This window comes from Lissotriton helveticus, chromosome 5_1, assembly GCF_964261635.1.
Source record: "Lissotriton helveticus chromosome 5_1, aLisHel1.1, whole genome shotgun sequence".
Lineage (NCBI taxonomy): Eukaryota > Metazoa > Chordata > Amphibia > Caudata > Salamandridae > Lissotriton > Lissotriton helveticus.
Window position 1 is genome coordinate 1,190,816,879 of NC_136065.1, and position 16,483 is coordinate 1,190,833,361.

At 41.9% G+C, this 16,483-nt stretch overlaps 1 protein-coding gene across 1 annotated transcript in view; it reads right to left on the reverse strand.

Annotated features, from left to right (window-relative positions):
- Positions 1-16,483, reverse strand: part of SHTN1 (shootin 1) — a 711,155-nt gene that overhangs the window by 643,375 nt on the left and 51,297 nt on the right. The window contains exon 2 of the mRNA XM_078643901.1: positions 12,034-12,086. Within this exon, the coding sequence (XP_078500027.1) occupies positions 12,034-12,086 (53 nt within the window). The remainder of the gene's footprint in view (positions 1-12,033; positions 12,087-16,483) is intronic.

Genomic DNA, 16,483 nt, shown 5'->3' on the forward strand with positions numbered 1-16,483 from the left:
TGCAAAATGTGGAGCATTACATAACATAATTTGCCTTTTCTTGCCGCATAATTTAGTAAATCCTGCCGCATAACTTGGTCCACCCTTTCTGCATAATTCCACTGACCCAGCCTGTAAAGTATTGGGGGGTCTGTGGAGTTGTTACTCAGTCATCTAAATTACCAAGAGCTTCGTAGGGGGTGGCAAATGGAGAAAAGACAGTAGAGCGGCCTAGACACCACTTGGGTGTAATGTACTTGGGGTACCATCAAACAAATTCCCCAACACACCTCACTGGTTTTGAGACAATGAAAAAAAGAACCATCGTTTGCAGAACAATTGCTCACATATTTCTGGGCACAGCTTTACCAGCATTTCTGTAATGCGCCGTGCACATGTACCATTGTGCATAAAAGTTTGTAGAATGAAGGCTTCGTTTCTCGGTCACGCAAAACACGCCTTCAGCAAACAAAATGATCTCCGTGGAACGAAACAAATCCCTGCTAAGCCGAGGCACCGTGCTAGCAAACTCCAGGCAGTTAGAGGAAATCACGCGTTCCTCTTCCACACTGTGGAAAAGACCCGATAGCAGTGGTCGAAGTGGGGGAAAAAAGTAGGGGAACTGTGGGTGGAGAATCAGGGGGTGGGAATAACCGAAGATTGAATCAGTGGGCGGAGTCAGGGGTGTGGCTAGAAAAAGCAAAACATACCAATTTTTAGTACGTTTAGCATTTCACTGACCAGTTACAGCTTACAACGTTATTTAATTACAACATTGGATAAACATGTTTATTTGAGGTTTAATTCAGGAAAAAGCAAACACTCATAGGGAATACAGGTTTATGTACAGCGTGTGTAATATAAGCAGGAACAACATGTTACCTTAATGCTTTTACTCTCTTTGATCAGAAATCCATGATTATTTTTTGTCTCAAACATTGAGGTCATGAATACAGGCCTCCTCCTGTACACATGTGTTAAGCAGGGCTCAAAAGAGAAAGGGACTCTTCAGGAGAATCTACACTCACTGAAACCCACAAAGGCTCCTTAATATTCATGTCAGCCAGCTAGCTGCTCAATCATAATATAGCAAAAAGAACAACTGGTGGACGGAATGCAGAACAATATCATACATTCACCCCAGTACAGACATCTAGGCCTAAATCCATTGTTTCTTTGCTCACCATGCCAATCCAGTTTGGAGCCAGCCATATGCAAATCAGCCTTGATCCTGCACCCAATGGGAACAGTCCAGCCCGAACTGCCAGGCCAGGTCCTCCCTGGACTGGAAACAAGCATCCTAGGACCGGTTTCGGGCTTTCAGCCTTCATCAGCCATGATAGCTTGATTCCAGTGGCATGGAGAGCACGGGACTCATGTCTGAGCATACCTGTCCCATTCGGGGTGACAAATGCAAAAAGAACAATTGATGGACAGAATGCAGAACAATGTCATACATTCACCCCAGTACAGAGATCTAGGCCTAAATCCATTGTTTTTTTGCTCACCATGCCATTCCAGTTTGGACCCAGCCATATGCAAATCAGTCTTGATCCTGCGCCCAATGTGAACAGTCCAGCCCAAACTGCCAGGCCATATGTATTCAAGTGTCCTTTCATTCGGGAAGTAAACACAAAGCAGTACCCACTGAACTATGCACATAACATATTGCTCTTTGATATGCATGGTACATGTTCTTGCAGCAGGCATATTACCTCTCTGCGCTACCTTAGATGAGTAAAACAGCCACTAGACAAAACATGCTCCCATCTCTCTCCAGCAGGTACATTGATCACCAAAGTTATCTTGGCACTTGTATTGTTGACCGAAACCTGCTGAATATACAAAGAACTTTGCAGTGTTTTTAAAACTCCTGCACTTGTACAAAACCGGTCCCCCCAAACTAAACTGGCCCCCTACCCTTCCAGTCGCCCTGGGAAATGCCTGCTCCTGCCCTTCCACTGTTCCTGCTCCTGTCATGCTCGATCAACACTCCTGCTTCGTCAATTCCCCTGCCTCCTCCCTTCTCCTGGCCCATCACTTCTCCTGGCCCGTCACTTCTCCTGCCCTGTTCACTGCTCCTGCCCCATTCACTGCTCCTGTCCCGTTCACTGCTCCTGCCCCGTTCACTGAAACTGCCCTGTTCACTGCTCCTGCACCGTTCAAAGCTCCTGTCCTTTCACCGCTCCCGCCTGGTTACCGCTCTAGCTCATGCCCCGTTACCTCTCCTGCCCCGTCACCTCCGCTGCCCATACATACAAGGTTTAAAGCCAGGTTCTTATAATGACTTCCAATAGATCTCCAAAATCACCCTTTTGCACCCCCACGCTAACACTCCAGTTTTATAATCACTTTAGATTACTGCTTCAACTAGGATGGCTCTAGTTAGTTAGTGATGCCATAGTTTCTAAAGAAATCGCTATGTAAAGTAATCAACATGAAGAGGGTCAATGACCCAAAGCAGCACCTTGGTTAATCAATGATCCTTGCGTTACCAGCCCCATGTGCAGCATGTGAGGTGATGACCAAGCTGAAGCATTCAAAATAATCTTTATAAATAAAATTTGTTCAAAACAAATATTTATGTAAAGCGCCCACTATAATTTGTGCTGGTCTGACTGGAATGATCTTCTCTGGGCAGACATTTCCCCATGGTGGTCCTGCTCCATTTGCCTGAGGCCACTGAAATAGTAAACCTAGCATTTTATTAGAATAGAGAGGGAAGTTTCCCTTCCTGATACCTGTTCACTCAAGTGGTACTTCTCACACTGCTCCCCAAAAGTTTCGTTAGGCATATTTACTTTCAGTGTTACTTTGCCCTGAGGAGCACAAAAGAGTCACCAGTGACTAATCCAATTTAATGTTTTTGTGCCCTCAGATTCTTTGCTGATGACATTCTCTGTTCCAAACTATTTCAGTGCAGATGCCATCCAGCTGTATTTTATGGTCTCTAAATATTATGCTGCCTTTCTCATTGAAAAATACCGGTAGTGGAGGGGCAAGGAGTTTGTACTTGAATACAATTTTGTGCAAAACCGTTGTATTTTTGTTTAACAATGCAATTCAGACTCTGCTTGCTTTAGTAATCATTTATTTTTGGTTTACACAGCTCGAATACATTTGAAATTATTTCTTTTGGTACTCGTTGCTTAAAGGTTATATATTAGAGGGAAGAATACGAACCTAAACTGATACAACATGGTTCTTTTGTTTGGGGAAAGCTCCGACGTCACTGACACTTGATATGCTAAAGGCAGAGGGCTGCGCATTGTCATTCGAAAGGGGTTAATCTGTCTCACTCGGAATGACAATGGGCCGCCCTCGGTCTGTGCGAGCTCAGGGAGGGGCTGGTGCAGCCACTGGAGTTCACAGAGAAGTGCGAGCAGCCCCTGGAAGCTGAATCAAAAAAATGATTGATTTAAGTAGGACTATTCTTGCCGTCCCGGGATGCTTTTTTTAAAAGTAGAAGTAGGGGAACGGACTGAAATAATTTTTAGAAGTAGGGGCACTCCGTGCCCCTCCGTCCCCGCCCACTTCTACCACTGCCCGAAAGCATTCAAAACATAACACTGAGCATTGCCTGCCAATAAGGGGTAACTACTGAGGTTGTGCCTGCAACAACTCTCTTTCAAACTCAAGTGCGATAGAAGTGCCCGCCAGCTACCTTCCCCGGTATCACGTGCTGGACTTCGCTCACAGTTTCACACAATGGCGCCAAAATGGAAGGCTTCCAACAGAACTCCGGCAGTCAGAAACATTTCTCCAAACCCTCTCTTACAACCAAGTTGAATCAAATACGTGTAAATTCGGATACCAAGAAAAATACCAGGGCTCCAATTCTGAAAAGATATTTGGGAAAAGCACCCCCATAGACTCATGGCTACAGTAAATTTCTGATGAGCATGGAATTCAGCAAGGATTCCAGGGCTCCTCCCTGCAAAATGCGACAGTCCTAAGAATCTTATTTTACTAATTCCATATTACGTCAGAGCTAACCATTTAAATATAAAGAAATCAAGTGCACATTTTTGCATGCTTACAAGTGGCACATACGTTTTTTTATAAATCATTTTTATTGGCATTTCTAGAATAGCAATACAGTAGTAGCTATTATGAATGTAGCGTAATTTCCAATAATTATATATCTTGTCATATAGTAGAATAATATCTGAGTACATGCTATACCAAACATTATTAAACAGGATCTCATTATTACAGATTGATAGGTAAGGCTAGGTCTGAGTCCATGCAAGGTAGTGATGGGCTGTACCGACAGTTGGGCGATCGCTCTTAGTTTCAGCCCTATGCTGTAAATGGTTCTATATGCCAGCCAATGATTTAAACTGGAGAACTGGGGAAATATAACTGGGGTACACCGTGTCTTATGTCTAGTCGCATGAAGAGGGCTTTCTAGATACCACTTTCTGGCTAAGCCTCGGGTCGCGTCTGCGCAGGGGGGGGGGGGGACCTGGAACATCGCATAAAAGATGCTTCGCTCGCCGTCTAACTCCGGCTTCCAGTCCGGACTCACTCTGTGCCTATTCGGCAGGGGAACTATCCAGAGGTACCGGGGGGCTTATTTGTGTGGCGGGGGAGCGGATTGCCTGGCACCCTGGCTCATCTGATATTTCTTGTGTAAAGGAGTGAAGTAAAATAGCCCACGGCATGGATATAGGGTGTTTGTGAGTTCCCTTAACTTCTACGGATCGGAGTACGTCCTCCTCACAAGTAGCACATAGGTTAACTGGTATTTTGAAAGTGTTGCTGTTCATCTGAAAGAAAAATAGTTTTTCCTGTGGAGAAACCAATTAGCCTACACCTCTAACAGGTTTGTGGATGTCATTCCTCCTCCACTCTAAAAACGGGTTCTCGCCTGCCCTTTCAAGAAACGAGCTACAATTTGCCAGTTGGTGGACGTTTAAATTTTGCATATACCCCTACCCGCAGGTGTGATCACAGCCAGGAAGGCTGAAACGCATTATATATGCTGGGGTCCTTTTGATAATAAAGTTTTGGCATTGAGTCCTGAATGTGTGAATCGCTTCAATTTGGAATGTTTGTGTATGATATGTGATCAGGTCCGCTACAAATTCTATGTGCCACCACCCCCTCCCCATATATAGTATATACATATATATATATATATATATATACATGCTGAAAACAAAGTTTACAGGGGCATTATAGTTAGGAAATAGAATTTAAAAAAACCTTAGAAATTCACTGGAAAAAAACAAAGGTTACAGGGTCTTTATAGTTAGGCTCAGATTTCACTCATACAAAACCATTGAAATTCAGCAGTTATAATACCCGAGTTAACTATAACTCACAACCCCACAATGCACTGTATGACCTCACAGATTACATCACTCATGATATGGTCAGTGAAATCGCTGATGACATCTCAAATGACATCACTATTGACATCTTCCACTGATTGAGAGTGTCAAACATATATACTAAGGTACTAAAAAAGTTAAATTATTATACCCTGTGTACTAATAATGAGTGATAATATTTCTAACATATTTTATGTGAGTAGCTGTGTGACTGTGTATCCACGTTTCAGTGGCTGTATAGGTGTTTGAGTGGTTGTTTGGGTGAATAAGTGGGTGTGTAAGTACCTGTATGGGTGAATAAGTGGGTGTGTGAGTAACTGTATGGGTGTGGGAATGGCTGTATAACTGGCTGTACTGATGAATGAGTGGGTGAGTGAGTAACTGTATGGGTAAGTGAATGGCTCTATGGAAGACTAAGATTGTGTGTATTGGTGTGTGACTGTGATTATCACTGGCTGTATGGGTGAGTGAGTGGCTGTATGGGTCTGTGAGTGGATATGTGAGTGTCTGTATCAGTGACTAATTGGCTGTGTGAGTGGCTGTATGGGTGAGTGACTGTGTGTGTAAATGGCAGTATAGGCGACTGAGTGGATATTTCAGTGGGTGTTTGATTGACTGATTGGTTATCTGAGTGGCGGTATTAGAGACTGAGTGTTTATGTGAGTGACTGTATGGGTGAGTGAGTGGCTCTGTTGAGAGGCTGTATGAATGAGTGCCAGGTGTGTAAGTAGTTGTATGGGTGAATAAGTGGGTGTGTAAGTAGCTTTATGGGTGAGTGAGTGGGTGTGTGAGTTACTGCAGAGTGAGTGAGTGGCTGTTTGAGTGGCTGTATGAGTGCCTGTATGGTGAGTGGTTTTATGGATCAGTGAGTGGGTGTGTGAGAAGTTGTATGGGTGTTTGAGGGAGTGTATGAGTTGTTGTGTGGGTGGGAGTGCTTCTGTGTAAAATGTCATTAGGGATGTCATCTGAGATGTCATCAGTGATGTCACTGATCAGGTTATGAGTGATGTAACATGTGAGGTCATAAGCAGTGCATTGCGGGGGCGTAATTTACAGTTAGCACAGGTAACTATAACTGCTGAATTTCAATGGTTATGAGTGAAATCTCAGCCTAACTAGAACGCTCTGTAACCATTGTTTTTTCCGTGTATTCCTAAGGTTTTTTAAATGCCATTTCCTAACTACAACAACCCTGAAACCTTTGTTTTTTCCAGTGAGTTTCTACGGTTGTTATTATTCTATTTTCTATCTATAACTTCCCTATAACTGTTGGCTTTTTCAGTGAAATTTTAAAGGTTTTTAATGCTATTTCCTAACTAGAACGTTCCTATAATCTTTGTTTTTTTCAGCGAATTTCTAAGGTTTTTCAGATTCTATTTCTAAAGTATTATATATATATATATATATATATATATATATATATATATATATATTTTAATTAGTTACTAGTTTTTTTTTAATACCAGGCATACTACAATGTATTTTGTTTTTTTAATTTAGGTTTTTTAGCCTAACTATAATGGTCCTGTAACCTTTGGCTTTCTTAGTGTATTTCAAAGGTTTTATACATTATATTTCCTAACTATAACCTCTAACCTTTCAGAGTCAGTTTGTTAGATATAGGGGTGGGGCCTCTGATGAGCTCTCCGCAATCCCACAGTGTGGAACTTCCTGGTGCTAACAGGAGGGGTCTTGGCACCCAAGTGCCCTCAGCATCCAAGGGGACGTCATCCCTCCACAAGTAGTGCACCAGTAGGTTCATTTGTAGAGTGGTGGAGAAAAGGGGCGTGGCATCTGATGACCTCTCAGCAATTCCGCTGTGTGGGACTTACTGGAGGTAACAGCAGAGGTTGCTGGCCCCCAACCACCCTCAGCATACAAGGGGATTTCATGCCTCAACAAGTAGTACACTAAGAGGTGCGTTTGCAGAGTGGTGGAGAAAGGGGACAGGGCCTCGGAAGACACTGAGCACTTCTGCTGCGTGGGACTTACTGTAGGTAACAGGTGGGGATCTTGACCCCCAAGGACCCTCTGCATACAAGGGGACATCTTACCCCAATCAGTAGCGTCTCAAGAGGCACGCATGGAGGCACGCATGCAGAGTGGTGGACAAAGGGGATGGCCTCTGATGAAATGTGTCAGGATTCGCAGTTCCACAGGGGATGGAGGTCGCGCTGAGCACAGTAGGAGAACCGCGTATTCCCGCACGTTGAGAAACAAATTTTATAAGGCAATTTATTGGCCTTTATGAGTCCGTCTGGGACCCTTCTAACACACCCATGGGATCAAGGTACCTCTACCGTGACCCCTTTATTCACTTTGCACAGACGTTTTCAGCCTCGGGACCGTGTCCCGACGCAAATTTTCTGTGAAGGTGCGGTCAGCCAATCAGGACTTTGCTATGGCACGGGATCCGCAGATGATCCGCGGAGGATCCGTGTCCCTAGAAATACAAATTAGGTTTTCGGTTAATATCACTAAACCCACTGAACTGATTTACACCAAATGACAAAAAGCGTAATCTGCGGAACAAATCTATCTTCCAGCCAAATTTTGTGTAATCCCGTCCAGTAGTCATGTTCAAAACTACTATGGGAATTAACATGTCGAAAACGCGTATTGGAAACCCCACCCCCTTTTTCTCACCCCCTCCCCTTTTTCTCGGCCCCCATATGACGGGCCACCCTGAAACTTTCAGACACAAGCTGAAGTGAGTGTCAAATTGTTTGGGAAAATTTCATAAACATTCGTTAACTGGCGCCAAAGATATAGGCAACAAAAAAACAACTTTTAAATAGAAAGCAAGTCCTAATTACAACCACCTACTGGCGACCACCAGTAGGTAATACATAAATATAGATATAGATATATAAAGAAACATATCTTCACTCCCTTCCGCGTCAAGAAACAGTCGCTGACACACTCAAGAAGCTTCAAGCACAAAACAAAATCTTTCTTGACAGTCTGCAGTAATGCGTTTCGGTCGCAGTAACAGCCTTGCTCACACAAAGGGACGCAATTTTTCCTTCTTTTATAAGTGTTTACAACAATCATAAAATAGAAACCATTTTGTATGTTTTTATATTACATGCACCAAATAAAGTGCAGAGTGCTAAAATGCATTTAACAGAAGCCAACTTAATACCTCACTGTTCACAATTTATTTTCCTTAATATTGAACATTTGTATAACTGGGCACCTACTCTCTATTTAAAATCTATTTCTATAATCATGATCATACTGAAAGTAGAAATCAGACAAAAAGTGTATGATCAGTAACTATACGAGTATAATTGTATTTTTTTTTTTTACATTTTCTTTGATGCGCGGAGTAGAAATCAATGAGTTTGAAATATTTTTGCTTAAATAAATGTGCAATAGGTATTTCAATACTGGATTATGAGATAGAAAATTGTATAAAATATATGGCATTACATTTGCACTTTGAAGTCAATGTTCACATTTATGCACTGTGCGTTTTATGGAGTGTGTTGGCGCCTGTTCTTTGAAGCAGAAAGGGAGTGAATTATATAGAGCAAGCCATCTCTGGTTTGCCGATACCCCATCGATCAGGCGCATACAGCATCACAGCTATACGGAGAAGGACAGCTATAGATATACATACACATACATATGCATATTTTATTACATTTTAATATATTTTAATACATATTGATATAAGTTCCGAGCTTAATGGTGCTTAAATCAACACCCAGCTATAAGAGTGAGTCTGCATCTCAGGATCCAAAGTAACTTACAAATTCTTGACAAATCGCACCAATAGGCACAAAGCCCACCACACTGTAGCCTGACTGGAGCTGGCATAGTCCGGAGAGGGGATTTTCAGATGGCCAAAACCCACAGTATCAATTGATCCCACATATAATTGGAATGCTGACAAATCAAACCTTTCCAAGTTTTATTGGTCTCCTCAATTTGAGTGAAAGTATCTGATATCACCGAGATAATCCCTGCACTCCAAACGTGGTAAAGCAAGAGTCATGCAAATGCAGTAGCTGACCACATCGCACACAAGGGAGCATAAAGTGTGGGTGACGCGGGATTTATTTGCCCACCAGATTTTGTAATAAGGGGGCATAAGGGACAAGAGTGAGGGGGTGAGGAGACAAAATCATTTTCCCACTCACCTCCATGGTTTGCTGGGCCTCTACATAGCAAAATCCCTACCTTTAACGGACCTACTATTGCCCTGATGACCAGCCTTCAGTGTTTGAGACCAGTTTGATGGTCAAAAAATGAAGCTGACGTCACAGAGGTCCCCTGCTCTGTGTACTCTTCCCTTTCACTTGTTTGTCCTCTTGTGGACTAGGATGTAGACCTCATCAAACCTGGAATGATACATTCATGCTGCCCAACCTGCCAGAGACACCAGCCATGTTCTCGTAACCCTTACAACCTGAATTGTGTGGCCTCATTCTGCCTGATGCCTCACCCAGCACATGCTGAGAATGAGCTGTTCAACAACAGCTCAGCTCTCATTCACCATCATCAAATGGCCTCCGGCTCAGAGCGACAAGTCAAAAAAAAATTTAAGTAAGATAGGATGTTTTGGTCCTTCTCACAATAGCTTATGGATGTGAGGCCGGTTGTGTTGCTGGGCCATATTACCTACCTGCAGCATTTCAGCACTAGGGTTACAATACCAGACATCTTTTCACGTTTTAGGTTTCTGCACAGGCGTGGACATAGACCCGAAATGGAACTTTAAATAAAATTGTCTGTTTTCGGTTTTTAACATAGCCTTTATGTCTTTGCCCGCTTTAATTATCAGTCAGCGGTCGTGAAGTCAGCTCAAGAACATATTTTAAAGTACTTTCTTCTTATAATTACTGTTTTAAGTATGCACTGATAATGGGATGAAATACTGGCTTTAGGTGATTTTCCTAATTTTTGTGCCAGCTGGGATATTAAAATACTTCTCATGCCAATAAAAAAATAGCCAGGTGGCAATGCAAGTTGTCACATTTCCCAGAGAAAAATACTGGTAATTAATTCACGATTTAAGGCTTTCACATTGCTTGCTATTCGATATTACACCCTTTTCATTTGGAGGAATAACTCTCTTCCAACATGTTCTAGACCGCAACTGCATTTTTTGCTCGCAACCGCATGCATTTTTTTAGATTACTTTATTCCTCTCAAAAATCGGGGCAACGCAGACAACCGCTTTGGTACTTTGAGCATGACATGTTTTTTGCGGGACTTCGAGAGTGGGAGCTTTGCCAAAATATCTTTCCATTCTTTTACTTTTAGAGTACAGAGTGAAGATTTAAATAATACTGTCATGTGTTAGGCAGTAAGCTTAAATTCTTTAAAACAATATGTTTTTCTAACATTTTCTAACATTTTCTTCCAAAAATTTTCTTTCGCTTTCGCGGAACACAAGTTGGTTGCAAATCATATGTAACACGGTGCATCAACTTTGAAGATTGTAATAAAATATCATATCCAACAGGATGATCCATGAACGTTAATGTCTAATTTCTATTTTTGAATTTTGAAAGTTATTATACAAGGGTACAACCTATTGTTCAACAACGTTTTAAAGTTGCTGCAAAGGCCAGGACAGGATAACAAGAACTTTGTAAAAAATGTTTACCATGCCCTTCTGTCTTTGTTTACTTTAATTATCGTTCAGGCATTATTAAGATAGTTCTTGAACATAGCGCTGTCTTCTTATATTTACTGTTTAAAGAATATACTGATAATGGGGAAAAATACAGGTTTTAGAAGATTTTCCTTATTGTTCTGGCTGGGACATTAAAATACTGGTCATGCTAGTAAAAAAACAGCTAGTTGCAACTCTACTTAACGCAATAAATAAATTGCAAATTAAGGGTTTTGCAATGTCTGGCTGGCAATAATTTATGTAAGACAACATGCTCTTGTGCTATGGAGGTCTGATTAACAGCTGGCTGCAGTTGCTCCCCATGTTTCCTGCTTTGCAAAAGCCTGTATAAAAATGCAAGAATTTTTCCTGAGACATCCTCCAGCAGTTTTAGGACACAACATATTCAATTTTTTTACTGTCCAAACACGAAACTTTGCCTTGCTGCTGCACTTATGTTTTTTTATCCAACCCTAGTTAAAAATATTGAATGTGAAATATTTTAGATTGTCTTCTTTTCAGCACATAAACTCCAAACCGAAACCCTTCACTATTATATTTGTTCTGTTTTCTTAAACCCCTTACCCTTATTACTTCTTTCTTCACCTAAAACACCCTTACTTTTCCTTTATCTCTACCCAACAGTGAACACCAGAAAAACGCATAGCTTCCTTTATCTCTACCTGCCCCTAATTCCTCAAAACCCCTCATTTCCCTTTAGACCTCTGTCAGCTAAAGAACTCTAAAAGCCCTCTCCCTGTATCTACCCAGAACCCCAAAACCCCTTACCTCTGCTCACCCCAGAAACCTAAACACGTTTGATCTAATTCTTACTTTGCAGAATGTAAACAACAATAAAAAATTCTTGCAGACTGATACTATGTGGGTGCCTTTCTATTTGGCTTCAAAACTATGTGACTTCTATGTACTTTTAAGGGAGTCTGAGGCTCACAAACCCTGGGAAAATGTTTATAGGGTCACTCGAGGTCCCCGAGGCTGACCCAGAACCCCTCACTCACACACATTTGTATATCTTTTGCCCCAGGTCGCACACAGTAAACAAGGCCAACATAAGTCAGCACTGACCTCATCTTTCGTCTTCAAGTTTTCTGCTCTCAGTTCTTCGTATTTGTCAACCGCTGCAAGAGAAGAACGACAAGGACCTGATTAAATGGTGGAAAAACATAACACACTGCAGCGACCTGCAGATCGTTGAAGTGAAGAAAACAGAAACCTTCACCCTCCTTGCATAGAACAAATGTAGTACCTAACCACCTAGTATAAATATTTCAAGACTAGCACAAGGGCTTTTTCTGCCCCATGCTTTTGGTGAAATATTAGGATTGTTCCCTGCCCCTTCCAACATGAGAAAGGCACTTGCTTCTGCCACTGACAGTAGTTTTACCTGCGTTTCCCTGGTTGGGTATTTCACATTCCCTCCGTGTAGAACACTTCTTTCCACTCCGAACCCTAAAAATGCACCAGTGAGAAATCCATTATACTGGTGGATTTTTCGTGCGCACAAGCATACTTATTATTCCAAAATATTCCAGTACGTGAACCTCAAATATGTTTTTAGGACATTAGTTTAGTGTGAAGAACATGCAATTTCACTAAAGGAACTCCAGAAATTGCAAGTTTTCATTAACTTATGCCACTTTACTTACTTTATAACCATTCATAAAATGTACCAAAGTTCAGTATAACTAATAATGTATTATTAAACACACTGTTTGACAGGCATATAATGTATTTAGGTGTTTATTTCACACTGAAAACATGGTGCATGCTAGTGAGGGGACATCGGTCAGTGTGAAGCAGACATTACAATAATTAATATCAGCGTCGGGGGTGGGAGATCCATTATGGGTGGGGAAGGATTGTGTAAGCCCAGAAGAGCCTGATGCTTAATATGCAGGGGTGAAGTTTCTGTTACAGGGGCCTAGTCTTGGCAATTTTTTGTTATGCTTGCTATGTGATATCACCCTATTAAAGCACATCGCCGTATTGCATGCCATTCGAGGCAAACAGTTATCGCAATCATACAGCAACAACGCAAGCAAATGCTTCTGCAGTCTTTGTGTTTTTGAGCTATTTTGTTTTGCTCGAAATGTGCCCTTGCGTTGGGCATATTTCAAGCTAAAAGATAGAGTTTGACACTTTTCGAGCTCAAACATAGCGCTAAATGCCAGTTTTGAGTTTTGCATAATAATGCATAATTTTCTAGTATTTGTGAGTAATCACGCAGCAGCAAATTATGCGAATTTCAAACATCTGTACTCCTTAATTCATTCTTAGGCTACAGGCAGTGGGTTCAGGACGCCCAGATGACAGATTTGCATTTTCGCTCAAAAAAGCCTTGCCACCTTACTTTTCCCGTTTGTGACACTCCAGATGTGAGAGACATCTGCAAAGAGCAGTGGAAGGCTCAGTTTATGAACTGTGAGTTTAGCAGTCTGATTTTTCAGCCCACTTAAAAAAAGAGGGGTACCCAAAAACAACTACCCGGCCTGGGTAAAGAGTACGTTCAGTTCAGAGAATGGTCGTGGTAGTTCATTTAAGTTACATATATGCAGACAAACAATTCACCACATATGATTCTGAGTCAATTGAACAGGAAAAACTAGAAAAAAGAGAATATTTAATATCCACAAATGATACATTCATCCGATGCGCATATGAATCAAAAATAATATTATTACTGCATATAACAGATTCAATATGTTCCTAGTGCATTGAATATTTACAGTGCTCACAATGTGATAGAAGAGAAAAGGGTATTTGGGTAATGGGAGTGAATTGGTGAGTGAGGGACAGGGTAAAGGTATAGTGACAGACACAATCACTGTTATATTACAATAAGACTTGTCCTGATGAAGACCCCACACTGAGCAACAAGTCGCCCTCTTCCTACAGGGGTCGAAACGTAGACCATCCTATCATATACCTTTGAACCCATAGGAATAAGAAATTCAAACAATATGTGCCTATGTGTTATGGATATATGGGAACTCTACACCTATATCAGGCTGGAAAGGTCTTATTGTAATATAACAGTGATTGTATCTATGTCACTATACCTTTACCCTGTCCCTCACTCACAAATTCACTCCCATTACCCAAATACCATTTTCTCTTCTATCACATTGTGAGCACTGTAAATATTTAATGCACTAGGAACATATTGAATCTGATATATGCAGTAATATTATTGTTTTTGATTCATATGTGCATCGGATGAATGTAACATTCGTGGAAATTAAATATTCTCTTTTTTCTATTTTTTTCCTGTTCAATTGACTCAGAATCATATATGTGGTGAATTGTTTGTCTGCATATATGTAACTTAAATGAACTACCACAACCATTCTCTGAACGTAACCCACTTCCAAAGAGGGCTAGGAAATGATGCAGACTGACAAATCAAGTCCCTTTCCCGACAGAGAGCCGAAAACTCTGATCAAAGATGTTAACTAACACAAACTTGCACCATGGAAAACTGACCGCAGTAAGGACTCGGTTAAGTCGCTAATAATCACTTTTCTGGAAAAATACTGATAACAGTCAAGACATAAGAGATGTACACATTTTTACCAGTCCCCTCCCAAGGGCTTCCATTGACCTTGATTTGATCCATTTCTGTAGTGGGCACTATTCCCAGCCATAGAAGTGGCACAGCATTTTTATTAGCACAAGTGGGGTAACACCAGGTGGTAGGATACTTGTGGATTCCTGCTGAATCTAGAAGTTTCTAACACAGAAATGTAAGGAAAATATGTGATTTCAGACATGGTTTGCAGGGCATAGCAGGTAAGAAAACCTAATTGGATCCACGTAGGGGACACCACTCTAGAATCTCCTGGCTGTCTACTTTAAAAAAAATGCCTGTGGTTCATAGTCGTGCAAGGGTGGTAGAACAGCACACCCCCAAATACCACAGCTACCCCGACTGCTTATGGGAAACAGCCTTAACAAGGTGGGCAGAGCCACACATGATATTTCCCCATGCTTGGTTTACCCACACATGTGCCTTAACCACACATACACGTTGTTTAAGGCAGTGTCCTGTCTAGATGTCTGGATGGGGAAGAACAGGAACAGGAACCGTCAGGCCAGAAAGCTCAACGCGGACAGGTAAGAGTGACTGGGGGCGGGTTTGGCAGGGGTGGTGGGGTAGTTTTAGAGATGGGGTCGTTTTCAGGGCTTTGGCGGCATTGTTTATGGGACAGAGGGCTGGTTTTTAGGGCTCAGGGCAGGGGGGGTCGGTGGTTTTAGGTATGGGGATAGTATTTAGGGCTCAGGTGATGGGGTGTTTATAGGGGCCAAGGTTTTAGGGCTTTGGGCGGGGGGTTGTGGTTCTTTTAGGTTTATGGGGTGGGGGAGTTTATAGGGCTTCAGGGGTCAGGTTGTTTATAGGGCAGGGGCCAGAGTTTTAGGGCTCAGGGCGGAGAATCTGGGGTGTGATCTTTACCACACATCTCTTTACCAATTACGCCTCTACCATGAAATTGTGTGGTAAAGCCATGCGTGGTTATGAAATGCGCTGTTCAGAGGCATTCGTTGTTAGGGCTGCATTATAGAGGCATGCATGGTTTAGGTATGTGTGTCTCTGTCATACAACCCTACTTGTCTCTCAATGTAGCGCTTTAGGCCCTTTTTTGTCATGGTCTCATGGCACACCCATACAAGTGGGGTTAAGTGGGAACTCAGGTTGGTAGGCAATATGTGGCTTCCTGCAAGATTCCAGAACCCTGGATACCCCTAAGTTTCTAGTTTTCGAAGATGTGCAAGTTTGCTAGGTTTCCCTAGGGGCTGGCTGAGCTAGGGCCTGGCTGAGCTAGGGCCCAATATTCACAGCTACCAACTTTGCAAAAAAAGGTAAGTTTTGAGTGGAAAAAAAGTGATGCATCCATGTTGCGGTTTAGGGCCATTCCTCATGCAGGGACTAGGCCTACCCACAGAAATGAGGTACCATTTGTATCAGGAAACGTGGGGGAACGCTAGGTGGAAGGAAGTGTGTGACTCCCCACAGATTTCAGAACTTTCCATCACAAAAATGTGAGGAAAATGTGTTTGTTTAGTCAAATTTTGAGGTTTGAAAGGATTCTGGGTAAGAAAGGCTGATGAGAGCCATGCACATCACCCCACCCTGGATTTCCATAGGCGTCTAGCTTAAAAAAATATACTCCTTTGCGTGTTTTCTCTAGCTGCCGGCTGAGCTAAGGCTTAAAATCCACAACTACCCACTTTCCAAAAAAGGGTCTGTTTTCAGTGGAAAATTGTGATGGTCTTTGTTCACTTTCAGGCCGTTTCCTGTTGCGGGCACTAAGCCTACCCACACAAATGACATACAATGTTTATAGGAAGACATGTGAGAGCAAAGAATCATAGAACATTTGTTATTACTCATTGGATTTCACTGCATTTATGCCTTCCAAATTTAAGCCAGTGTGTAAAATAGAAGACAGTTTGAAAAATAACCTCTAAATTGTATGCTAGTTTCGATACCCACAAATTCAGAAAGGTGCAAATAACC